Here is a 25,716-nt window from a genome sequence, read left to right on the forward strand (position 1 = left end):
AAGGGCGTGAAAATCCCTGCCAAGTGCAAAATAAAGATGGCTCGTAAACTTGAAGAGAAGAAAGTTGTGAACAACCCCGTTAAATTTGAATGAAATTTGTGTGTGTGCGTGCGTACCTGAAAGTTAGTTTTCTGAAGTGACGCGCCCGCCTCCACCAGCAGCCGACACACGGCGTGCTGCTTCTCCAAGGCGGCTTTATGCAAGGCAGTGTCCCCTCTACACACGCGCACGCGCACGCACACACACACATATCGATCAATCAGGTCAAACTGTTCATTCAAATAGTGTCAAGTGGTGACGCAAATGTTGCAACTCGACATACTTTTCTCCGTCCGGCAAGTCGAGGAGCACTTTGGATCCTTGAGGAGGAAAAAAAAAAAAAAAAAACATTTGAAGTATACTACACAAGCATGACACATAGCATAAAATAGCAGCAGGGGGCGCTGTAAGCACTACATCAGGGGGGTGTCAATTATTTAATCACGGATTGTCATTAGTCCTGGAATATTGGTTGCATTAGTTAAATTGTTTTTCTTCTAAATTGGTCACTTAATTAAAAAAAAACCAATTTATCTCAATTTATTAAAAACGGTGAGTTGATTTATTTTAAATAAAATACAAAATAATCAAAAAATGAGCAATGTAACAGCGTATATTGAGTTTTTTAAATTGAATTTGATGTTTTTAATTCACGATAGTTAAATTCATAATACTGCAATACAGCTTTTGAAATATTATTACTGTTTAAATATTGCACTCTTCAAAATGTTTCCATCCACGTTTTGGACAAAAGTTCACCAGCTCAATCAGGAGCCTGAAAAAGGTTATTGTCGGAGAAGACACGATAACAACAGCGGAGAATGGAGACAAAGGGGAATCAAAATGCTTTTGAGGCCACTGAATTTTTTCTCTGGCTCTCAACGAGAAGGCTTTCCTCTACCTTGCTGCAGGATGAAGACGACCAGCTCGGCGTGTCCTTTCTGACAAGCTTTATGCAAGGCCGAGCAACCCGCAGCGTCTCGCACCAGCAGGCTGACGCCGTGACGTACGCACTCCGACAGCTGCACGCAGACAACACAAGCGACAACTTTGTATTGGACAAACACGGCAAGAGCAGAAGAGACACTTTTGTGTTGCTTTGGTACCATGGAGAGATCCCCCGAGCTGGCGGCCATCAACAGTGCTGTAATCAAACAAATAAACCTAAATTACAAAGTGAAATTTGTGTCGAAGCTGCGCGTGAATGCTGAAGTGTTGAGATGAAATGCGGTGGAAGCGACTGAATAGTTGAAATGTTGATGTGGAATGGTTTGAATCAGTGGACGAATGCGGACGCTCCACAACAGTCACGCAAGTATCAGATAAATGCACGGCGCAAGTTTGTTTGTCTATACCTTGTTCTTCAGGAGTCAAAGGCGCACTAGAAACATACATTACATTTTGGATTAATGATCTTATAAATGAATGATTCGAGCAGTGGAACAGCAAGAAAATTCGCACCCAGCGTTGGGCTCCACCACCAGATCGGGCATGCCGGCCGACGACGCCTGGCCCCCCGCGGGGCCCTCGTGGTCCAGGATGAACACCTCGTCCTGGCAAATTTCCGTGACAAAGTGCAGGTGCTCCTACAGAGGTAAAAAAAAAAAAAAAAAAAAAATTCTTATTAAACATGCTTGTTTAATTTAATAGTACAATGAACCCATAGAAGAATGACTTTGGCATCATCAATTACTGATTTATGTTTGTACCTGTGCCTTGTCGATGCGATAGAAGCGGTCAGCTGAAGTGGCTGTGGACCATTGAGAAGAAACAAAAATTGAAAATGAATGTCATGGATGTCAAAGAGTGTAAAAATGATACTTGGAACTCACAATCCAAAAAGCTCCAGCTGGCAGAGAGTCGGCCGGCTGAGGTGGTCCTGGGCATTCCCCGGCTTTCATCCTGGACACACAAAAAAACAAAAACAAAAGAAAAACCCTTATTGGTGACAAATACTTTGTGACTGAACTTGTTTCAGGTACAAAACACTCCTTAATAACCAGTGCCGGGAAGTGCAAGGCCAAATACTTTGTAACCGTGCTTAAATATATTTCCCAGGTATCTGCACTTAAGTCGTTATTTTCCTGATGACATTACTTTTACCCCGTACATTTGAAAACAGATGTGTGTGTTGGCTACTTTCTAGTACACATTGTGAGTACTTTCGCCACCTCTGTTCAAAACTAATAAACGAACGAGTGACAAATATGCAGTTAAGGCTACCTGGTAGTGCACTCTGTGGCCAAGAGAGGGCGCCTGGTGCAAGTCCTGCTGAGCACAGAGGAAAAGCGTGAAGGTTGACAAGCAAGGCCAACAATAAAAAGAGCCAGGAAAACAAAGAAGGTCTCGCCTCTTGCAGTCTGTCAATGAAGAGTCGGCACGTCTCCAGGTCGCAGTCGCCCCTCACCACCACAATCCCCACCGGGACGCCTGCCAAACAAACAAACAAATGCATTCATGAAAACAAATATTTGACACAGACACACTCGCGCACGTACCGATGTCCCGTAGCCGCTCTTTGTCGTACTGCAGCCGGTCGTACTCGCGAAGGCCCACGCGGTTGACTCGCAGCCGCAGACGCTCGGGGACGGCGTGGGGGCTGCCGCAAAAGCACACGCGTGTGAACGAAAGTATGTGAAGAAAACACCACAAAAAGGTCGCAGCACAAGTGCTTCCTGTTATTCAATGTTTTTGCGCATGGCAGGTTGGAGTAAGTTGGTGTTAAGACTCATTCACTGCCAGTCCTCAAATGTGGATAACATGGATATTTGAATTCAACAGCCGTCAATGGCAGTGACGGAGATTAAGGCAAAAAACAAAACAAAAAAAAGCAGCAGAAGCACGCGGAACAAGAAAGGCAAGACGACAGCACGCCGCTCGCTCGGCTTTATAAACACATATTTCGATGTTGTGTCAATAACACAATGCCTAACCCTATATTTTATAGATATAAGCAAAACAAGCATTAGAAAATAATGCATTCTATTTTGTAATTATGTTCATTAACTTGTTTGTAAAAAATTACGGTAACCAATAGTGATATATATATATATATGTGTGTGTGTGTGTGTGTGTGAAATTAATTCAAAATATTTATTTTATTATTTTTAATTATTTAATAAAATAATGTTATTTTTTAACTTCATTATAAATAACTAACCAATTATTTAATCAAAGAGATAAAAGCTATTTAAGATAAGCTCCATCCATCCATCCATTTTCTGGGCCGCTTCTCCTCACGCGGGTCGCGGGCGTGCCGGAGCCTATCCCAGCTGTCATCGGGCAGGAGGCGGGGTACACCCTGAACTGGCTGCCAGCCAATCGCAGGGCACATACAAACAAACAACCATTCGCACTCACATGCACACCTACGGGCAATTTAGAGTCTCCAATGAATGCATGTTTTTGGGATGTGGGAGGAAACCGGAGTGCCCGGAGAAAACCCACGCAGGCACGGGGAGAACATGCAAACTCCACACAGGCGGGACCAGGGATTGAACCCCGCACCGCAGAACTGTGAGGCTGACGGTCTAACCAGTCGGCCACCGTGCCGCGTTAAGATAAGATAAAAAGGTTAAATATACATAACATTATTTTACTTATTTTCTATCATGACAAACTATCATAAGAGAAATGAATACCAAATGAACAGCTACATTTGAATTAACAGCTCAATGATGGCAACGAACACGCCATGACTCTTGATGATGTCAATGCCCGGCTTTTACCGCTCGATGGCGGTACCGCGACGTGGCACGCGGACGCATCGTCAAATGCGGATAAAGCAATGACGAAAAGAACGCCTATTGATCCGTCTTAGTGCACACGTACAGTTAGACACGCACATCCGCAGCGACAGTACGTTGACAGCGGGTGAGGTACTTACACAGAGAAGGAGTCGGGGGGAGCAGAGAGGCGGCGCAGATCAGCTGCACACACCTTCTGAATACTAGCGCCACGCACACACACACAAAAGAGAGAGAGAACGGGGGAGGCGCGGCGAGGGAGGAGAGGGAAAGGAGGGTTGAAATGATGAGACGTGTTGCGGAGGCGGGAAGATGGAGGGAGAGAACAGCGAGAGAGAGAGAAGAGGACGGAGAGGTGGAGAAAAGAGGTAAATTCAGGCAGTAAGCGGCATCACGCGGACAAAAGTTACTGCGGCAGAGTTTGACGGAGTTGGCGCGGTTCGTCACGGCGGCGTTTGCTTGCTACAAACACTCACGCTCGCGCGCTGCAAAAACTGGGATTCAAAAAAGAGAAAACAAGTCATGAAAAAGGAAGTTAGCGCACCTCAACACCTCAAACTTCTAACTCGTTCAAACTAGCGAACACGACACAAACGCCGTTCGTGCTCGAGCCCGGTCTCAGGTGCCGACATTCATCCAACTTCCAGCGTGCTAACATTGATCTTTGTCTTCTACTCAAAAGCTGTGCTGATCGCAAATCCAAAGCGATGCGGTGGCGCCATCAACTGGCGTCTCTTCGTCATTACAGTTGCTGTCAGATATTTCGTCTCGGGTTTTTGCAGTGCGCAACGCACAAAAAACACGTACGTAGCGTTAGACATGAAAAAGATTAGTGCAGCGCAGGGTTGGAGGCGTGTTAGTCGCCACACACACGTTATAGACAGGCGTGGACGCCACTGACACAGTGTGTGTGTGTGTGTGCGTGTGTGTGCGTGCGTGTGTGTGTGTGTGTGCGTGTGTGCGTGCGTGTGCGCGTGCGTGCGCGCATGTGACTCACTCGTTGAGTAGCGGCACCGAGGTGCGTCTCTTGCTCTTCTGGACCATGTTGGCCTGGTTGCGCAGCGAGATGCGCAGTGTGGACGGAGCCAACCGGCACGGCTCGCCGTCCACCTGCAGGAGCGAGCGGAGGCACAACCGTCAAGCACTTGATACCCAAAGTGGCCCACTTTGGTAACTTCCACGCAAGCACAGGGAGAGCATGCAATGTCGAGATAGGATTCAAACGGCGAACGTCAGAACTGTGAGGCCGATGGCTCACCGCGAGACGTAACCCTCCAACGTACAGCAAATTCAAACCGGACGAACCTGAACAGGCACGGTCTTGAACGTGGTGAGGACCACCTCTCTGCACTGGTGCAGCCTCTCGCCGTGACCGCCCACCTGTAGCGCCGCCTGGAGGACACAAAGGGGGAACACACGGGCACTAAGTCTCAAGTCGTAATCTTCGGGTCCCGAGTTACTTTGGCAAAAAAAAAAAATCAAGTCCGGTCAAGTCCACCGCTAAATTTCAAGCAAGTCAAATCAAGTCATGAATTGGCTTAAGCAAGTCAAAGTCAGGTCGAGGCTTTCGTACGTTTTAGTCCAGCGGGTCGTAAAATTACCAGCGAGGCCACGGTGAAGCCGATGACCTCGATGCAGCCGTCGTCGTGGCGCTGCGGCTCAAAGTCGCGGTGGTCGCCGGTGTTGCCCCAGGGCACGGTGCCCGCGCAGTACCTGCATCGTAACCACAGCGAGAGCGCCGTTAGCGCGAGTGTCGCGTCGTCTCGATCCGGACGCGACGCCCACCTGGGAATGTTGAGAAACACAATGCACTGGAATTTCAGATCCTGGATCTTCGGAGTCAGGTCGGTGCCGTCGCACTGGAACGCACACAGAGACCGAACGTGGGCTGTGCTACCTGGACTTACGAGAGTGCGAAAATTCATTTAGTCGTGCGTCAAATCAGATTTCCCCCTTGAAATGAATTGAAATGCCATGAATCCGTTCCAGTCCCAGAAAGCTACTGCAATTTTCTGCTTGTCTTTTTATTTTAGTATTCATGTGTTACATGAGTGATGCCCGCACATTTCCTATATGGTGCCAAAGAACTTTGTATAAGTGAGTTGGTGAGCTTCATGTCCTCATGAAACATAAAAACTAGTGCTTTGCTTTCATCTCGTGGCATCGATAGGCAATTGCGCTGATAAACAAGATTTCATTTTGGGAATATGTTGAACTGTTTAGCATTATGTTGACCTACAGATGATTAGGAACAACCACCCATCCATCCATCCATTCTCTGAGCCACTTCTCCCCACAAGGGTGGCGGGCGTGCTGGAGCCTATCCCAGCTATCTTCGGGCAGGAGGCGGGGCACACCCTGAACTGGTCGCCAGCCAATCGCAGGGCACATAGAAACAAACAACCGTTCACACCTTAGGGGAGAACGTGCAAACTCCACACAGGCGAGCCCGGGGACTGAATCCCGGGTCCTCAGAACTGTGAGGCAGACGCTCTCATTGTCATGGCACGCAAGGCCAACGACAACGCCATCCGGCGAGAGTTGTTCGCACTCACCACCACTCGGACGTGCTTGGACAAGTCCCGCGAGCTTCTCTGGAGGAAATCCGAGAAGGCGGCCTGCAGCCACACACACACACGCACACGCACACACAAACACGCACGCACGCGCACACACACACACACACGCGCGCGAGGACAAGCATAATACACACACACACACACACACACACACACATTGAAGACGGAAAGGAGTTTGTTACATTTCCATCATCACATCGCCGCAATTACCACTTTATTCTCGTAACATAACAGCAAAACTGTGCACTGGTTGAAATTCACACAGTCCTCGTACTACGGGCGAAGCAATCGATGTCAACTCGTCGAATTTCACAACTGTCACTCGTCGTACTTGTCGCACGCAGTTGTCAAATAGCGCACACTTTTGCCTCACTAGTAACGGGGAGAACACGGACAATTGAATACATGCTTCAACGGAGTGTGCGTCAAAAAGCCAGACTCACGCCTGCATAGAACATCTTGTTGCGGAAGCGACTGTTGAACTTTTCGGGGTTGGCCTCTGGAACAGAAAACGACACGAAACAAAAAAAGAGCGTACGTGAGATGAAGACAGCGGGAGAGAAAAAGACGGAGAGAAGGTCGGAAATAGAACGAGGAGGAGGAAGAGGAGGAGGCGGATGAAGAGAAGCACGTGGGATGCGGACAAAAGAGAAAACGGCTTCCGCTCACCTCGAGACTCGTGGAACTCCAGGGTGACGTGAGCGTCGAAGCCCAGGCTGAAGTAGTTGTTGAACACGTCAAGAGGCAGCTGAGGACGCCACAACAGGTGTCACGCACACACGCAGACCACCGGCCAGTTCATTAGGTACACGACGTACTCGTTGTTCCGCACCAAAAGCTTTATTGGGGGGATTAGGCCACCGATTTTTGCCGTTCTCCTCCTCATGCACATGACCGACTTCAAAATGTTCAGCTCATTTCGCAGATTTTGGGAACTATTTATCGCATTCCCCCAAATTTCACAGTAAAATTCCTGCACCACGAGGCATTCGACATATTCACAGTATGTCTTTCTCACTGCCTGACCGGTCCGACTTCAAAACCTTCAACTCATTTTGGGAACTATTTGTCGCATTCCCCCAAATCCCGCACTTCCACACTAAAACTCCTCAATTAACAGACGTTGTCCTTCTTTACCTCCTTCTGCCACATCGTCCCACATTCTACAATTCAATTCATGTGACAGCATTGCAGTTCAGCGTCAAGTCTTCAGCGCTCCCACGCAATCCCGAAACAAATTGCATTCTGCACTTCGGACTTTTTTTTTTTTTTTTCTCTTTCATTCTTTTTTTTTCTACCGATTGCCGTTCCGTCTCCTTCACTCCAACCTTCTGCGTGCCGTCCTCCGGCTGCCGCTCGGCGCCGCTCTTCTCCACCTGCAGGTTCCACCGGTCCAGCTGCACCACCGAGCCGTCCTCCACGTGACCCAGGACCTTGGACACGGGTTCGTCCGTGTAGCCCTGCGGCGGACGCGGGCAAGTGAATGCGCGGCACTCTCGCTTTCCGTCGGCGGAAGCGTCACGGAAGCATTCTACGGGTTAACATCTAGCGCTACAAGAGCAGTACTCGTAGCATGCAGTGTGCAGTTTTGCCTTACCAGTAACGTGTAGTTTTTCTACTAATGTACCCTATTTGTTCTAGTGTGCTGAATTGTTTCAATTCAGCACACTACTACTAGTGTACTACCTACTAGCGTGCTGAATTGTTTCAATTGAGCACACTAGTAGGACATCACAACTAGTAGCTTGCCAGAGGGCGGGACAAGGGGATTGACAACACGCGGAGAGAGAAGAGAATTGTCCGTATGACCCGAAGGTCAAGCGCGTAGCACAGGAACAAGGCTCTCATCAACTTCCTGGAATGCGGCTGAGGCATTATTGCATGGACAAAAATATTGGGACACCTCCACGAACCCAAAAGTCAAGAATTTTTGCAACTCGTATATTTGGAATCGACGGCGTTTTAAGCTTGGCACGCTAATTGTTCCTTCATCGGAGAAACTCAACTCCAGATGCTACTTTTGGTGTGTTTCCCAGTTCATTTCGAAAATGAAAGTGATGACACAAACAAGCATGATTCCAAGAGAAGAAAAATGAAAATGAGCTGGTGGGTTGTGCGAAAAAGCACACCACCCAAATTTCCGTTTTTGTCAAGTCACTCAAGGTTAGGAACTCACCCCGCCCCAGTTGAGCGTCCTGGCGAGGTCATTTCCCGTTCCCAGAGGAAGGACGGCCACCGGTGGCTGGGGGTTCATCTGCAGCTCGTCCAGCGTGGACAGGATCCATCCCACCTACACGCACACGCAAACGTATTAGGTATTAAAGAAGAATACGCAGTGAATTGCAAGCATAAGAGCTGGAAATACTGCAGATATTGTGGTGTCTGTGCCTTTAAGAGGCGGAGCCTGACGGGGCGGCACGTGCCATCAGTCATCAGTTTGCGTGTGAGCGTCTGGCCGTGAGCTGCGGCTGACGGCGGCTCCTGCGTGAGTGAGCTTATCGCATTTATGTTTTATTGTATTCCCGTTGTTCGATAAACGGCGGAAAAGTGAATGTGCAATCGCGGCTCTGTCAAAAGCGATGCAACGATGAACCGCCATATATGACTTGGCGTTCCAAAAAAGGAAGTAACTCAAACTTTACCGTCCCGTCTCCACCGCAGGCCAGGATCCTCAAGTTCGGCACTTTCCGATACAAATCCAACCTGAGAGTGGGAAAGGTGGAAAAAGCAGAGGAGCAAAAGCGGCAGCGTCGAGCGGCCGTCGTCGCTCGTCGGACGAGGAGCGACACGTTTGCGAGCGCGACACGTCCGCCCGAGCGGGACGCGGCGAAGAGACACTTACGCCTCCCGAAGGCCGCCTTGCGACAGGTCAAAGACTTGCCGCGGGTTCAGGATCCACATGAACATCTGGAGCAGCTTGGCGCCCTGCGGACAGGAAGCAGATGGGCTCGGCTGGCGAGGCATGAACTCTGACCCCGCGGCCTCTGCGCTGGCCATGTGTCCGCCTCGCTTGTTTTATTTTATTTTTTTTCTTCTTCTTCTCGGAACCATTTCAGATGTGTTCACGCAAATGTAAAAAGCTTCCCGAGGCGACCCTTCAACAACTTGGATGACATGGGGGTCATTCGAAACGCGCACTCTCGAAAATGTGCGTTTCTCATCGGAGATTTTGTTTTTGTAAAGAATTACAGCGGAGCCCCGCTTCTCGCGAGGGATCGGGACGGGGGCGGCCCGCGAACGGCGACCATTTCCCGCTCCTTGACGCCCATTATTAATGCATTGAAAGAAAAAAAAACAAAGAATCTTGAAATAAGCGGGGATAAATCGCCAATAAGTGTTTTCACAATTGCTGCCGCATGCGCAAAGAAAAAATGAAAGGAAAACAAATCAATGAACAATTGGGAACAATTCCGCAAATGGTTGAATCCGCGAGCGCCGGAATGCGAGTATGCGGGGGTCCGCTGCAGTTGGTGAGGCGTCGCATGAAAGATGAGCGTAAAACGAAACCGACCTGGTTGCCGCCGCTCTTCGGGTTGACGAAGACCAGGATGGGCTTCATGAGCGGCGAGGGGAGGGGCTTCAGCACGAACGGCCGCCATTTGGACTCCTGAGGAGACGCCGGATCACCGGATCACCGGAGCGGCCTTCGATTTCAGTTAGCGTAGCGGTATTCGAGTGCATTCCTCACTTACGTCCGGCCCCTTTTTGCTCGTCCTGCGCTTGAAAGACGTCCGCTTTTTCCTCCTGGCCGAGTTCTTGAGCGAGTTCTACACACGGATGAGGAGTCCGGCGGTTAGGTCAGCGCCGATTCAAGCACGTGCGAGGGCGCGGCGGAGCCATGTGATGCGCGTGCGTGCCTGCGGTTTCCTGACTTTGATGATCCAGGACGGGGGCACGATGACGCCGGCGTGAGCCCCGAGGGAGCACGGCTCCTCGATCTGGTGCAGCATGAAGCACGTCACCTTGTTGTGGAACTGCCGCCGCAACACACACGCCAGCCCGCTCGTTAGCTCCAACAACCGCTCGCCGATGAGCTCCTTTCAAGAAGCCTTGCTAAGCGCCGCGTTGTTTGGGAGTGCGGCAGAACATCCTTTTCGAAAATGAAACTCTTCTTATGTCGTGTTTTTTCAAGTCTAATGCTAAAGTCGAACGCTTGTACGTTATTTGATTTCGTGCACAAAATGAATTTAGCCGAGATGGTTTCTCGTCCACAAATGTCATAAACACTTACGGCCTGTTTACACCACGAACAGCTGATGGCGACGATTTCTTTACTGTGGAAAAGCTTCTGCTGAAAGCTCTGCGGGGGAAAAAACACAGACAGAACTAGATGGCGAGAACACGTTCGGACTCGACCGCGTTCACGTTTCGGCGCCGACCTTTCCGCACTGTTTGCACTTCCCCTCCTGCCTCCGCCGGTGCACCCAGTGATGCCTCAGCGCGGTCTGCTGCCGGAGAGAAGACGCCGCGCGTTACGCACGTCCGGTGATGTGCAAGAACCCAGTGACTTACATCTCGGAGGCACCGCGAGCCTCCTTCTCTGAAGGTCGGCTTGCACCTGAAGTTGATCTAAACGCGACACATCAAACAGACGGCGAACGTGTCACGTTCTGACTTTTGACATCCCGCGTGTATGTGTTACCTTTTCTAGCTGCTCCATGCAGCTCGCGTGAACCACGATCTTGCAGGCGGCGCACTTCCTCCTGGGCGCAGACCTCTTCAAGGATAAACACACACGCAAACCCAGTGTGTAAATGGAGCCTTATTGGCTAAAGAACTTCCTGAGGGAGCCTTTTCTAAATGGACCTCGCGCAATTCAAATCTCGAGGATGAGTTCATCTTTGCAGGATTCCTGGAAATGGCCCAAATGAGCGCTTCAAAGCAGCGTGGCAGATTTCCTGTGGGTTTTCCCACATGGCTTTTTTGTGGGTCTACTTATGGGAGACATGTCTACTAAATTTAGCGCTGCTAAGTCATGCTGGCTTTTTGAAAAACAATTCCAGGTCGCTGCGCCCTTTTCCGGGGCTCGAAAAAGCGCTGATGGAACATTCATCTCATTGAGGGATAAGCACGGCGAGTTCTCTTTTGCCGCACTTCTTTTTATGCGCTCTCCATTCTGAGGGAGAGAGCACGTGCGTGCGTGTGTGCGTGTGCGCGTGGTTTCAGTGCTAACTCCTCTTCTCAGTTCTTCCTCCAGCGCCTAAAACGCCAAACGGGGAACTCAAGTCGCTCACCGCGGCCTTGACGAGGCAGGCGTCCTCTCCCAGGTAGCACAGCTCGCCCGAGCAGCTGGTCTCCATCCACAGGTGGTCCCCGTTGACCGCGCTCTCCTGCCGGGCGAGGTCAGGAGGATAGATCAGCGAGTGGAAAAGGTAAATACGGCCTGTGTCCTTCTTGACTACGGCCCAGAGTGAATTTACAATACTCAAAATCTGGTTATGATATTCACGTTTGTTGCCTTCTTTTAGCTGTTTAATTCCTGCAATTAGCTGATTGATTAACCCTCCCGTTACATTGCGGGTTAAACTCCAAGTTTAAAAACCTATAAAAACTATAACCATTCAATGATGTCATTCCTTCACAGTAATCATGACAATTATACTCGCTCCCCTCGGGCAGGAGGCTACGGAGCATCCGATGCAGGACCACCAGGCTGAGGAACAGCTCCGTTACGGAAGTTGTGAGACCGCGTAACACGAACAGTGCTCTGTAGCGCCGACACCAGATATTGGTAATAAGCACGTTTGCATACTGCGTACGCATTTAGCCTTTCTTTTCATCACATCTTCAAATGGCCTGTCCCATCTGTCCGTTTGAAAACTCAAAATGAAGACCTTGAGCTCAAACGTTCGCCCAGCTCTGCGCTAGATGATATCGTACCTCACTTAAACTGCAAGCGTTGACCGCGTGAGCACTCCACGAGCGTGTCGAGCACATAATTGCTGCTGCCGAGTGGGACGCCACTTGTTTGGACATACGCGACATGTTGCGTGCATGCGCGCGACCCACTAAAATCAAGCCCTGATGTTTTGTTCATGAGCGATTATTGAGAACATTGATTGCACCCCACCGTGTGTGTGTGTGCGTGCGTGCGTGTGTGTGTGTGCGCGTCGTGCAGGGCGCTAAAGGCCGGCGGTGGCGGAAGGAAACATCTCTGCGGTCAGAGCCACAGGAGAGTGTCGGATGAGTGTCGATTTGCACCTGCCAATGAATCAATCACGCAGCGCGAGGGACTCGATGTGTGACGAATGACTTCACAGCAAGCGGCAGTTCGGCACACTGAACAATCCTTGCAATAATGAGGCTTCAAGCTGTTTATTGCCACTCCCAGTTGCAGTTTACTGGCAAATTAAACATGAAAACTAAGCTTTTTACAGGTTTGTTTATCTTAATGCTTCCATAAACAACGCAAAACGCCATAGACGGGCTAACAAATAGCACCTGTGTCATGGTGGTGTAACCCTTTTATTTTTAAGATAAGGTATTCTGTGGTTGCAAAACGCGGTTGAAATCCGTTCAAAAATAACAATGGAAACCAAAATAGTATCGCGGTTGGTGGAAAAAGTTCCTTCTGGAGTCTTTGTTCGCTTTTTTTCTTCCTCCTTTGAAGAGCCATTTGCGCTCCGACTGTATGCCGCAGTCGACTAAAAATAGCCGCGCGTGCGCCTTTCTGACGGCGAAGCCGCTGCGAAGAAGTCGGCAGCAGTTTAGCCGTCGCCGCCGCTGTCACTTCAGCTGATTTTTACAAACACAGAAAAAATAGAACGGCCCCTTTGAAAAGATTGTGATGCAGCCGCACGATATTCTCCTTGAATAACACCTCTTACAAATGGAAGAGAAAAAGGAACATCAGAGTGCTTCAGCACCGTTGAGGGGTGATTTGTGGCTCAAGTGCTGTTAATAATGGACCACCAGGCAGCGGAGGGCTTTAAAACATCCGTTTCGCTTTAAGGGGAGATGAGTCAGGAATGAAAAAATTATTAAAAAAAAAAAAAAAAACATCTCCACGCCGCCCGCAACAAAAGAAAACGGACATTTCAGCAGAAGCGTTTGGATGGCGACTGAAAGTAGTTTGCTCGCAAATCTGTCGCCCAAAGCAAACGATTGCGGTCACATCGCCTTCCCAAAGTCAGCCTCGAAGGTCCAAGAGCCTTGAGGGTCGGCGCAAATGAATATCCGTGCACTTACCTTCGTGGCTGACCACTTCCTGCTTCACCAAAACAGGCTTTCTCAACTGTATCTAACCTGACTTTTTTACTCGTTTTCGTCCCCAAAAAAACCTCCAAACTTTGAATCTCCAGGGGACATAATGCCACACGGCACCCGTGGTGTTTTACGACACTTCTCAGATTTGTTTCAAGCTATTTTCAACACTTTAAATCGGTTCATAATGTGTAACAATAACAGATGACGTGCAGCCCATTGGGGCTGAGTAAGAGTCTGGGTGTGAGCTGCGGCTGACAGCAGCTCCTGCCTGTGTTTGTATGCTCATTGTTGTGTTCAACGAACGGCTTAAAAGCGCATCGACGACCGTGGCTCTCCTTTCCCACGTGACGTCGTTCATTTCTTTGATGCCGTTTTCATACAACAGAGTGATTTTTTTTCTTTGACTGACCGTCCAGTCCGTGCAGGTGCGAGGCTCCTTGCTGGGCCCGTTGGAGGCGGGGGGCAGGGCGGGCTGCGGCGGGCCCAGGTGCTGGAGGCCCGAGCGAGAGATGGCTTTCCTGGGGGGAGGACACACAGATGAACCCAAATTCGAATACTTGTTGCAGGAAATAATAACTCAATCATTGAATCGCAACTGTGTTTCATTTATTCTCTTCGTTTAGTCGTATTTGTTTCTCTGGGCTGCACTGCTTCCGGGACGTGGATGTAAGATTTTTTTAGTCCAATCAGAGTCCCAACCTCTATGTGTTGCCATGTAAACGTACTCTGCCCGCAGCCTTCACAATTACGAAAACCATCAGGAATCAAAAAAACGACAACTAGCATTCACGCTAAAACTTGTAAGCACGTGCTGTTATATGATATTTTGTAGAGCTCGGACGCGACGGTGGCGGTTGCGTGGTCGGTCCCGCCGACTGACGGCCCGCCAGAAACCAAACGCATGGCCAGCCGCCGGCTGATTGGGATGCAAAAAAAGCAACGGTCATCCGCACGCTCTCCAACACGTCGAAATCACAGCGAGAACACCTTTGCGGAATTAATTCTTCACGCCACGCAAGCTGTTCAGCTTGCGCGGCGGACGCCGCCGGCCCGGCGGCACTCGGAGACGTTCGGACGCTCCGTCACGGGCCGCGATGACTCAGCAGTCGGCACTCGAACTCTTTAGCTCCTCTTTGCTAATTCATTTCTGCCAATCGAAGTCCAACTTTCGAACAGAGGGCAATTAAGGTCTTCCAGTTTGCATTTGAAGTCAGGAGAAAGCGCAGGACTCCATATTGATCCGTTTTTTCAAAATGCAATTTTGCCGCAAAGCTGAGTTTGGTTTTTACAATGAATTGGTTGTGTTTACATGAACCGTCCGTTTGGTTGAGAGAATCGGTAAAGCTGCACTAACTCGTTAGCCGCCACATTCCCCAAAGCAAACGCGCTTCCTCGACTATCTTTGCAAAATGCTTCAAGGGAGAATAAAAATAACAGCGGTGTTGAAGTGATTTAGGAAAGAACCTAATTGCCCGCGTTATCATTTATGGCTGCTAGATGGTAGTCCAAACAAGCTAACGTACCTTTAATAATAATCGTCGCTAAAATGCAGATCAGGCAAACCCGACCAAATGAATATTAAAATCCAACTCAGTCCTGTAGCCCCATTTTTCAATTTCATATCTTTGAACCAAAAATGACATTATTAAAAACAATCAATGTTTTTCCTTGTTGTGTCAAAGTGGGAAAAAAAAAAAAAAAAAAAAACATAAGAGAATAACAATCAGTCCCTTTTTCCATGTTTTGATTTTCGATTGGATGTAAAATGATCCAGAGATTCACGTGCCACCCAGCTTGCAAGTTTCAGCGTCCGTCTGGAGCGGCCGAGCCGGCGGACAAAGAGGAGTCTGTTTACACAACCTGCAACCCGATGACACACACACACACACACACAAGACGCCTGGGATAAAAATAGGATCGCGTGGGCGACAACGGCAGAAATGCGACGACGTGTGCTGACTGGACGTAAACCACGCCGGACAGAGGAACCCCCCGAAACACACACACACACACACACAGATATCTCGAGATGTATTTATTATGCGAGGCAAGTAACGAGCTCTGTCAACAACGTGACCTATTGGCTGACTCGGCGCTTTTGCGAGCGGGTCGACGACGCCACGGCCGGTAGGGGAGAGTGAAAGTCGGTCCGGCCTCGAAGTGACGTGACCTAGAAATGGCGGCGCTTCACCTGCTCGACGCACGCGCGTGTGCAAAAAAAAAAAAAAAAAAAACACAGAGTGGCAGGGCACCATCAACTCTGAGTGAGTCCTAATCTACTAAAAGCAGACGACATGTCGGGCATTAAGTCCGGCTCCTAAAAGTGGTCATGTAAAAAAATTAAAATAAGTCTGACGCTTGGTGCTAACACACACACACACACACACACAACACATTATTATTATTTTTTTTAGTTTAAACACATCTAAACCTATGAAAAGCAACTTTGAAAGCATTTCTCTGCACCTTTTTTCACTCTCCCAAAAAAATGGGAGGCAATCATATAAGATCACTTGAGAAGATGAAAGGAAGACTTGCATGCTTCTCGGTTGAAAACTGACACACAAAACACCGCAGAACTAAACATTGTATATTTGACCACCAAAATGTTCAACCAAACCATGTGATGTAACATCGGGTTAGTGCTAACATATAATGTCAAACGCCACAGACAGGCTAACAAAAGTTAGCATATTTGTTACGGTTATTATAACCCTTCCAACAACTGCTAGTTTGACACACATGGAATAAAAGCAATACTTCTTACTTTGGCACAGCTTCGTGCCAAGGAACTATGCTGAAGTGAATTTGGGAGCTTCCTTTACATAACCGTAGCGCTTTGCTGCCATCTTGGTGCCGGGGTACGACGTTGAATTGATTGCGATTTTCACCGTGCAGCGAGAGTCGACCGTATGGGAAAACGGAGACATGAGCAGAAGTCATTCCTTCGCCTGTACGCTGCGCTCTTCCTCATCCTCATCCTCCCCCTCCTCGTCATCCTCCTTCCTGCAGAGGCGGGCTGTCCGCGTTGCCGTGGCGACCGCGCAGCGGGACGCTCGCGTGCTCGTCCAGTAATTATGCAGACGACGGCCGAGGATCCGCTCTGGAAACAGCCGCCGCAAAAGTTTGCATCGCTAATGTACGGAAAAAGCCTTTCAGCATCGATTTCATATGCTACTAGTGCGCTGAAATGTCCATGTACGAGAACACTCCTTGTCCTCACGAGCAAGACAATTGAGCAGATGAATGTCTTACTATTGACCTTTTAGTCCACTAATTCCTTCCACGACTACTGTATATTTGTCATAGAACAACTAAAGCACACTAGTAGAACCAAGGTGTGCACTAGTAGAAAAACTAGGACACACTAGTAAAGTGACTCTTACTTGTGATGTTTTTTTCCACTACTGTATGACATTTTTGTGCACTAGTAGAACAATTAGGGCACACTACATGAAAAACGAGGCTGCACTAATGGAGCAATTGGGGCATGCTAGTAGAACAATTGCAGCGCACTAGTAGAATCACATCATGTTACTAGTGAGGCAAAACTGTGCACTTGTTGAGAACTGTGTGCTATGAGTACTACATAAACTGGTTAGCTAGTAGAATTACATAATGCCACTAGGTGCACTAGTAGCACCAGTATTAGTATGCACTTTGCCTCACTAGTAGGACAAGACCACTAATATTACTAGTGAAGCACAAAAACTAAACTCGACGACAACTGTGTACCACCAGTAACACTAATGATAATAAAAATTCTAGTATTAGTAGTACTAGTAGCCCACAGATGTTAAGTAGTGCACAGTTTTGCCTCTCGAGTAATATGTGGTTGTTCTACTGGTGTGCAGGAATGTCATACAGGAGTGGAAGGCAGTAGTGGAAATAAATGTTGAACGGTCTAAATAGTGAGGACAAAGAACGTGCTAGTTCGTGGACAATTGAGCGCACTAGTAGGCTGCGGAAGAGATGCTCAACTGAGTGAAGTGTTTCACTTTTGTTCAAGCGAGTCCGCTTGAACGAAAACACGGCTCGCTTGCTCGATTTGAACTTTTTCAGCGGCGCTTCCGTGAAAGATGACAAAGCGGCCGCCAGTGGGAGGAGCCCGACTGAACGCCGGAGGTGAATACGCAGGACGAGGAGGATGAGGATGAGGGTGAGGGTGAGGGTGAGGGTGAGGGTGAGGATGAGGTGGAGGAGGAGGAGGAGGAGGAGGAGGAGGAGGAGCGTGGGCTCAGCACCACCAGCGCAGCGCAGCCAAATCCATTTTCGACAGACTTGACTGTGACGCCATTTCCAGCAGGCACCGCGCTCTTGTTAAGCAAACCGCTGACAACCCGCAGAAAAGCCACACGAGGATTCAGAGAACAGGAGATTTGATATTTTGCGCCCGGAAAAACGCAAGTAACTGACACCCCCTCAAAAATGGTTAGAAATGGCCCACGGGCGGTTTTGATTTTGGAAAGAAAATAACCACAAAAACAACGCATCAGCAAAAACCACACACTCGCAAGCTTATTTCTGATGATGTCACACATAAAAGGTTCTAATGTATGAAAGGTAGTCACTGATGGTGTCGTGGTACACTCGTCTGACTTTGGTGCAGGCAGCGTGGGTTCAGTTCCCACTCAGTGACGTTGTGAATGTGAGTGCGAATGGTCGTCCGTGTCTATATGTGCCCTGCGACTGACTGGCGACCAGTTCAGGGTGTAGTCCGCCTTTCGCCCGAAGTCAGCCGGGATAGGCTCCAGCGTCCCGCGACCCTAACCAGGATAAGCGGTGTTGAAAACGGATGGATGGATGGATGGATGGATGAAAGGTCAAAGGTCACCATTTCTCACTTTCACTTAAGTAATTGTATTTGTGTTCATTGTTTCGTCATTCGCGTTTCACTCTTTGAATGTTAGTGAGAGAAAGGTGTAGTTTTTCACCTTGACCTTTGAACTGATATTGTGTTCTTTCGTCCGAAGTGCGAGTTTTGGCGGTGCCTGATGATCCCAATCTGCAAATTAACTGAAGCCCGTCGGTTGAGCGGAGGGACAGCTGCAGTGAAAACGCAAAGTCCGCCGCCGCCGCCGATTCCTAACCTTGAAGTGAACCTGAGCGCTTGATGGTTGGTCAGCTTGTCATCAAAGTAAAAACCAAGCAATCATAGTTGCTCCTCTCCGTCGTCAAAACCGGAACCGGTGCATAATATGTTCAAAGGATGCGTAAGAGTTAAGACGGCAGCCGTCGAAAGGCCGCGTTCACCCTCGCTCTCCTCCGACGCGGCGCCCCGCCGACATTTAGCATCGCGCTCTGGGGTTTACCCGCCGGACGCATCTGTCGCCCGGCGCTCGGACACCGGAGAGCCGGCGGACATCCGAGCCGAGCGCTGCCCGACGGGCGACGCGTGCGACACCCGAGATGCGCTCGCGAGGGAAACCTTCAGCGGCAGCACGTGAAGAAAATGCCGCAGGCTGCGCAAACGTTTGAATTTTCAAAGGCACCCGTGTGGGCCGGGCCATTCGGAGATGAAGGGAAAAAAAGTACAAATCTAGTTGTAAAATAAAATATGTAAAAAGGTGCCGACTGGTTAGCACATCTGCCTCACAGTTCTGAGGACCCGGGTTGAAATCCCGCCCCCGCCTGTGTGGAGTCTGCATGCAAATTGAAAAATGAATGCAACAGATTTCACAAGATTCGGCCATATTGTGGACCACAGACCACGTGTGTGCGTGCGTGCGTGTAATACATTGGCCTATTCGAACTGATCCAACTTTTAATAATTAAACGGCGCGCTCGACGAGTCAATCCATTTTGTAAGAAACAATATTAAGCTAGCCAGCCCCGGGATATATTGTGTATTTATATATTTATATCATATATATAGCTACATTATTGTTCTAGTTTCGCTTGAGTGGAAATAACACACATTAACAAGTAACGGGACACATGAGGCGACAAACAGGAAACTACTGCAATCTTTACATTACTCTGCAACACACACACACAGGAACGCACATTTAACAAACCACAATAGCAGGAAGACATCAACACACACACACACACACACAACACAGACACTGTGGTGATCAACATTTTTTGGGCAGTAACAAAACACAATAATACACAACTACGACTACACAAGGGAATTGCACATCATGTTGTGCATTTGTTTGTGTATTGTGTGTAGACGTGTGCAGTGTGTCACAGTAACCCCGACTCAGGACTTCCTCCCCGGACGCGACATTCCTTGCTTCTCACACTGTGTGTGTGTGTGTGTGTGCGCGCCCATGCATGCGTGCCAACCTAATTTGAACTCAGTTGCTAAACAAAACAGCAGCACCGTCAAGAGCCAGTCAGGGCTTGCCAACGGGTTCCCTGCGCAGCATTGACGATGATTTCACATCAGCATTAGTTTTCGAGTCGCGTGTGGTCACTTCACACAGTTGTCTAGTAGTGAGCGCACTGCCTCCTATTGGTACGGAGTTCACGGTACACCTTTGAACGGCGGGCTAAATCCCACACAAAGCACCTCTAAATGCTTCAAAGTGTTCCCAGACGTTTGAAACGCATGTTAGCCTATCAAAACACACTTCAACTGATCAAAAGACACTTTTTAAAGTATTCCTTAGAGACGGATCAAACTCTCTCGCTGTCAAGAAGCGGGAGACTGTTGTATAACACTTTAAGGAAATGAAGACTCGCTCACACAATTCTCCAGAAAAGAGTTTTAGCGTGCTTGCTTCAAGCAGTTTGTCACTCCAAGTTGAAGTTTACTGTAAAATTGACACATAGCACAAAAGAGAATCAAATGTATATTTAAATATTTAGCTATTCAACCAAACAATTTAATATTGAAGCTTCATGCTAACAAATGATTCAAAATGCCATGGGCAGGCTAACAGAAGTTAGCATAGATGTGACGGTAATTTCAAAATAAAAGCAATGAAAGTAAGAAATAAAAGCAATGAAAGTACATCTGTGGCATCTTGGTGCCAAGAAAATATAAAGTGGAAGTGAATTGAGGAGCTTCATCGAGGCAAAAGTAGTGCTTTGCTGCCATCTTTTGGAATGTTGGTGTCAGAACCATGTTGAAGTGAGGTGAGGGTTTTCATTTCGACGTGAATGCAAATGTTGTACCAAACAGATAACACAGATTTAACAGAAGTCCACGAGCGTAATGCTAACAGAAGTTCGCATCTGATTAAATCACTGAGTCTACACATGAACACACACACACACACAAAGGAGATTCAATAGTTGTTGGATACTTTGAGTGTGAACACTTGCAGCTTGAATAAAAAGAAATAATGCAGAATAAATAAAGAGCTGAAAATAGAAGAAACTAGTAGTGTGATACCACGGCAACCCTGAAAGTGGAAACAGCGGAACTTCCTTCTTTTTGCGGCTCGTTGTGTTTTATTTCGCGTCGCCGTGGCGCATCCCGTCGCGAGGTTGCGTGCAGGAAGTCCGACTCTTTCCTTTCGAACCTTCCGCTCCCTCTATTTATAAGTTTTGCTCTGGCGCTGCCACGCTCTGCAATTTCAACTCTCTCCGACTCTTTGCGTTGACACTTCAAGTGACACAATTCAGACGTAGAAAAAAACAACAACATTCCGGACACCTTTTGGATATCTGAAAATGTGCCTGCTGTGTAGACGCCCGGCGTGGAGAACATGAAATATATATTTTACAGTGGGCGTGTATAGACTTAGCTTAATGCTAACCAACAATGTAAAACACCATTGAGGGGCTAACAAAACTAGCATTGGTATTGCAGCGTTTTAACCCTTTAATCAACAAATATTTGAACACAAAGTGTGGATGAACCCACTTAGACAGGCAATATAACAAGACTCACAGGCATATAGTGTCTTTATCCTTTGCGAAAAATATAAATACACACTATAATTAGTATAATAATATTACTGCAGCTTACTGAGGAGCTGTGACCGTCTCCATGTCTGTAGGGTGGATATCATTTTAAATATGCGCCATTACATTTAAATCAAATCTAGTGCTGATTAATTTTGTATTATTTATGCATTATTGTTGACTTGCATGTCGACGCGTTGTGTTGTGATTTATGTGCAATTTGTGCACCTGCGCATTTGGGGTTGTTAAAAAAAAAAAAAAAAAAAGGAAAAAAAGGAAAGCCGCTATTATCAAAAGTTTCCATTGTATCCGGTCTCTCTGCTTTTGCACGCAGCCAATCAGTGCTCACCGAGACATGACATCATCAGACAGCCAGAGAATTCCTAATGAGGGCGTCGCACGCGGAGCGACGTCGACACGCCGCTCACGTCGCGTCCTTCGCTCGCGAGAGGATTGCCACCGCGCCACACAAACGCCATTGGGTAAAATTAGGACGATGATTATTATGACAATTATTCTTCACATTATTGTCGTTGAACATCGGACGGGGGGAACAAGGCAAGGATGAGTGGATGGAAGGAGGAGGGGAAGCGAAAAAGGAGGAAGGAGTGAGGGGAAAAAAAGGAGGGAAGATGTCAATCGAGAGGAAGAGAAGCATTGAGGAGACGCCAAAGACCTTGACATCACCACCACTCTTCATCCTCCTCTTCCTCTTCTACTCCTCCTCCTCCTTCCCTTACTTCTCCTCGTCCTACTTCCTCTCCTCCTCCTCTTCCTTTCATTCCTCCACTTCTCCCCCCTTCTCCTCCCTCCTCTTTCTCTTCTTCCCTTTATCCTCCTCACTCCTCCACTTCTTATCCTCCTGCTGGTCCTCATCCTCTTCTTCTTCCTACTCATCCTTTTCATCATCCGCCTCCTGTTCCTCCTCTTCCTGGTTCATCCTCCAACTCTCTCGCTGTCCTCTCATCCCTCCATCCTCCCACTATGCCTTTTCTCTCTCTCTCTCTCTCTCTCTCTCTCCATTACACACAGTGACTCAAGTGAGGGTCAAATTCATATTAGATATGACGACGCAAGATGAATTTTTTTTTTCTCTTTCTCAAAAACTCCCACTCAGCGATGCCGCTGTGAAGCACAGGATGGCTTGCGACTTCTCTTTTTTTCTCTCTTTTTTGTTTGTTTTAAAAGCACTTTTGAAAGTCACAATGTTAGGTTTTTTTATTTTAATAAACATCGTAAAGTTGCAACGCCTTTGAATTTACATATCAACAAAGGGGAGACCTAATCCGCGCGAGTCATGAGACGAACCCAGAAAATCGGTGATGGTCCTTCGGCCTCCCTTTCTAAACGCGGGTGCGTGCGCGTGGGAGGCATCGCGCTGGCACGCCGCGTGCGCATCTCTGACCTCGCCCGCTGAGAATAGACGCAGCTCGCAACCAGAATCACGTGACATATTTAGATAAACGCACGCAAAACCTGCAAACAAAAGCATCCTGATCATCATCATCATCATCATCATCATCATCATAATAGTCAGAAGTGGACGCACGACAACTGGAGCTCGGCAGGCGTGTTGCCTCTTTAACCTCGAGTCGCATCTGCCTAATAAAATGCATCATTTGCTAATGCCTGCCACGCGCGCACGCGCACTGGGATAAAGATGCTGTCTCACTAATTATTAGCGTTTCCCTGCAGCTGAACGCCGCCAGGTTGTGCGCACGCCGTCGTGGTCGGCCTCCTCGTGTGCGCACGTGTGTGTATGAGCTCAAATGAAACGCAGATAAAACTACAAGCACAATAACAGCAGAATGTCAGTGTACTCTCAACGTGTGTGTGCGTTTTAACGTTTGTAATATATTTGTGTGCGTGTATGTGTGAGATTCATCTTTGGGAGTGCTGAGATATGATCGGTTGTCCGTAATCCTACCTGCGCGAACGCGCGCACACGCTGACATTTTTTACTCTTCCGCCATCGGAAAGGTCAAGTCCCCGCAACGTGAAAATGAATGTCTTGTGAATTGAACGCATTGAAGAGGAGGATGTTGCCGTTCTCTCCGCTCAATGCGCTGAGGCCCCGCCCACCTATCGCCTGTCAATCAAATACCAATGCAACAACCAGGAAAAATGGATGCTACTTGGTCAAGCATCTTTCTTATGCCTCCACACGACGACATGTTTGAGTGACGAAAATATATCAGTTTAAAGCCTCCGGGTCGTTGCGACAACGAGGCGCTCTAATGCCGCCGCACCACCGCGAAGCCCCGGTCCACTCGCCGGCTGTCACGTCGGGCTTTTCTCCCCCTTTCCTCGCTCTTCTGCCGTTCTCTCCGTGTGGCGCGTGCACTCGTGGCCAAGAACGAGGCGCTCTAAAGCGGCCACGCCGGCAGATTATCCGAAGGTAAGATGTATTTTTGGGGTGTAGGCGTAGCGAGCTAGCTCACTGCACGTCATAACTGCGCCGGACAACCGCCGATGCGCACAAAGGCGCTCAAGTAATAAACCGACGCGTGGTAGTAAAGCCGTCGACACGTCGGCGAATCGGTTCAACCTCTCGTCCTGACAAGCAGGCGAGGCTCCTTGTGAGGTCGACGGCCGAGAGAGCAGGATGCAGGGAAAGGTCTGGATCTCAATTGGCAGTGGTGGAATTTCACATTGTTCCTTATGAACAGTACAGTAAAGACAAAGAGGGAAAAAAATGTGTCTATGTATCGCTGAGTCGAAGCTGAAATAAAATGGCAAATAGGAAAGTAGTCATTGGAATGTCTACGGGTGGCGTAGCGGTGACATAAGCAATCATCGGCAGCTTTCAACGCTCAGGCGGAATAAAAAGAAGAATTTCCAACCTTCCTCCGCAAGCGTAAGAAGCCATTTTCCAGCGAGACAAAGTGAGAAGGCGCCTCGTGATAGAGTTGGCGTCACCTCAGCAGGTTCATTATGGGTGAGGAGCAGACAGATGGGCTTGCTTGGAAGGACGCGAGGGAACCCAGGTGGTAGGGTGTACCTCAGGGAGCGGTGCTAGACTCCCTGCAGTGTGCCGATTGGTGGACAGAGAAAGGTCACTCTCACTATTGCGATGGTGTTTATTTCTACAGCGCAAGGCCAGTTGCGATGCGTTCAGGTGTTGCGGGATTTCCCGTGGATGTGACACAAGATGGAGAAATAATTGACCAACGACGGCACCGCAGGAACTTCTAGTTTTTTGTTCTGTCCTCTTTTTTCCTCTCTTTCTTTTTTTAGCTTCCTTTCCAAAGTGGGAAAAGCCTCTTACGGCCAGACGACTAATAAAGCGCACATCCCCCCCACCCAGCCATCAGCCAATCTCCCTTCACGCCAGCTCAGTGAATTATGGGCAAAATAAGCCACAACATGGACACACGCACACGCTCGCTCTACCAAACGCTGCCGACTTCTTCTCCTGTGTCTCACATATATTCAAACGACTACCAACATAACGACGCTTAGTTATAAAAAAAAAAATATATATATATATATATATACAGAAAAATCCCAAGTGTCTTCGTTAAACTGAATTTAAGCGCACTTCCGAACCGAGCGGCGGCCCGCGTGGGACATTAAGGGAGATTTCAGAGAGCTCGCTCGTTATTGATCTCATTTGCGAGAGTCACTTCAAACCGCGAAGGGACGATGACGCGTCGCCGCCATCTTACACTTTAGACACAATTGACGTGCCGTCGCGTGACGACGACAAAGCTGCTTCAAAATGTACAAACAAATTCTAATAATATAAAACAACAAACAGTCAAATGAAATACAAATACAATAAAAAAAACATACTTTGGTAAAAGATTTGAACTACACATAAACATGAAAAACTGCTCAAAAATCAAATAAACTGTTCCAGTGTCGTTTCCCAGGGGTTGTCGCGCCGCGCGGTGATACGTGACGGCGTTGGCCGCGTGACGTCACCGAGCTGTCGGGAAATCTTCCCTCGAGGCCGCTGTGCCATCCCCATCCCCATCCCCCCGCCGCTTCGACCCCAGCTGGTTGTCACGACGACTGTGATCAAGCGTGCATGCTCGATGACAAAGGAGATTTGGCTTGAAGATAAAGGCTCCTTTAACAATACGTTCAGCCATTTAGTATCAATGTATTGATTGAAAATGTACACATTTTAGTGTTAAAGGTCGGCAGCCCTTTTCTGCGGTCGCCATCTTCACGCGTTAACGGTCAGTCAAGGAATAAGAGGCGAGCGAGCGTTTTGACACGCGCGTGTCGTTCGTGCTAATTTTACCGCATCCCGTCCCGCGGCTGCGTGCTCGTGC

The 25,716-nt window shown here is 48.3% G+C and overlaps 1 protein-coding gene across 5 annotated transcripts in view; it reads right to left on the bottom strand.

Annotated features, from left to right (window-relative positions):
- dgki (diacylglycerol kinase, iota) overlaps nucleotides 1–25,716 on the bottom strand; it is a 31,199-nt gene that overhangs the window by 3,014 nt on the left and 2,469 nt on the right. Inside the window, exons 1-33 of one of the 5 annotated variants that reach the window (XM_061667626.1) lie at nucleotides 16,338–16,550; nucleotides 13,980–14,088; nucleotides 11,599–11,694; nucleotides 11,007–11,081; nucleotides 10,877–10,933; nucleotides 10,744–10,812; nucleotides 10,596–10,664; nucleotides 10,222–10,338; nucleotides 10,057–10,131; nucleotides 9,876–9,971; nucleotides 9,207–9,289; nucleotides 9,007–9,067; nucleotides 8,541–8,654; nucleotides 7,693–7,824; nucleotides 7,034–7,112; nucleotides 6,808–6,863; nucleotides 6,341–6,403; nucleotides 5,571–5,644; nucleotides 5,387–5,498; nucleotides 5,091–5,177; nucleotides 4,783–4,895; nucleotides 3,926–3,988; nucleotides 2,538–2,638; nucleotides 2,390–2,469; nucleotides 2,263–2,307; nucleotides 1,872–1,941; nucleotides 1,749–1,789; nucleotides 1,501–1,625; nucleotides 1,395–1,420; nucleotides 1,146–1,183; nucleotides 941–1,061; nucleotides 323–359; nucleotides 117–216 (exon numbers count right to left, since the gene is read on the bottom strand). In XM_061667626.1, coding sequence (XP_061523610.1) covers nucleotides 117–216; nucleotides 323–359; nucleotides 941–1,061; nucleotides 1,146–1,183; nucleotides 1,395–1,420; nucleotides 1,501–1,625; nucleotides 1,749–1,789; nucleotides 1,872–1,941; nucleotides 2,263–2,307; nucleotides 2,390–2,469; nucleotides 2,538–2,638; nucleotides 3,926–3,988; nucleotides 4,783–4,895; nucleotides 5,091–5,177; nucleotides 5,387–5,498; nucleotides 5,571–5,644; nucleotides 6,341–6,403; nucleotides 6,808–6,863; nucleotides 7,034–7,112; nucleotides 7,693–7,824; nucleotides 8,541–8,654; nucleotides 9,007–9,067; nucleotides 9,207–9,289; nucleotides 9,876–9,971; nucleotides 10,057–10,131; nucleotides 10,222–10,338; nucleotides 10,596–10,664; nucleotides 10,744–10,812; nucleotides 10,877–10,933; nucleotides 11,007–11,081; nucleotides 11,599–11,694; nucleotides 13,980–14,088; nucleotides 16,338–16,513 — 2,760 coding nt within the window. In that variant the 5' untranslated portion in view covers nucleotides 16,514–16,550. Of the gene's footprint in view, nucleotides 1–116; nucleotides 217–322; nucleotides 360–940; nucleotides 1,062–1,145; nucleotides 1,184–1,394; nucleotides 1,421–1,500; nucleotides 1,626–1,748; nucleotides 1,790–1,871; nucleotides 1,942–2,262; nucleotides 2,308–2,389; nucleotides 2,470–2,537; nucleotides 2,639–3,925; nucleotides 3,989–4,782; nucleotides 4,896–5,090; nucleotides 5,178–5,386; nucleotides 5,499–5,570; nucleotides 5,645–6,340; nucleotides 6,404–6,807; nucleotides 6,864–7,033; nucleotides 7,113–7,692; nucleotides 7,825–8,540; nucleotides 8,655–9,006; nucleotides 9,068–9,206; nucleotides 9,290–9,875; nucleotides 9,972–10,056; nucleotides 10,132–10,221; nucleotides 10,339–10,595; nucleotides 10,665–10,743; nucleotides 10,813–10,876; nucleotides 10,934–11,006; nucleotides 11,082–11,598; nucleotides 11,695–13,979; nucleotides 14,089–16,337; nucleotides 16,551–25,716 lie in introns of those variants that run through there. The other 4 variants (XM_061667625.1, XM_061667624.1, XM_061667629.1 and 1 more) reach the window with 4 other exon arrangements.

The sequence above is a fragment of the Phycodurus eques genome, chromosome 22, assembly GCF_024500275.1.
Source record: "Phycodurus eques isolate BA_2022a chromosome 22, UOR_Pequ_1.1, whole genome shotgun sequence".
Taxonomy (NCBI): domain Eukaryota; kingdom Metazoa; phylum Chordata; class Actinopteri; order Syngnathiformes; family Syngnathidae; genus Phycodurus; species Phycodurus eques.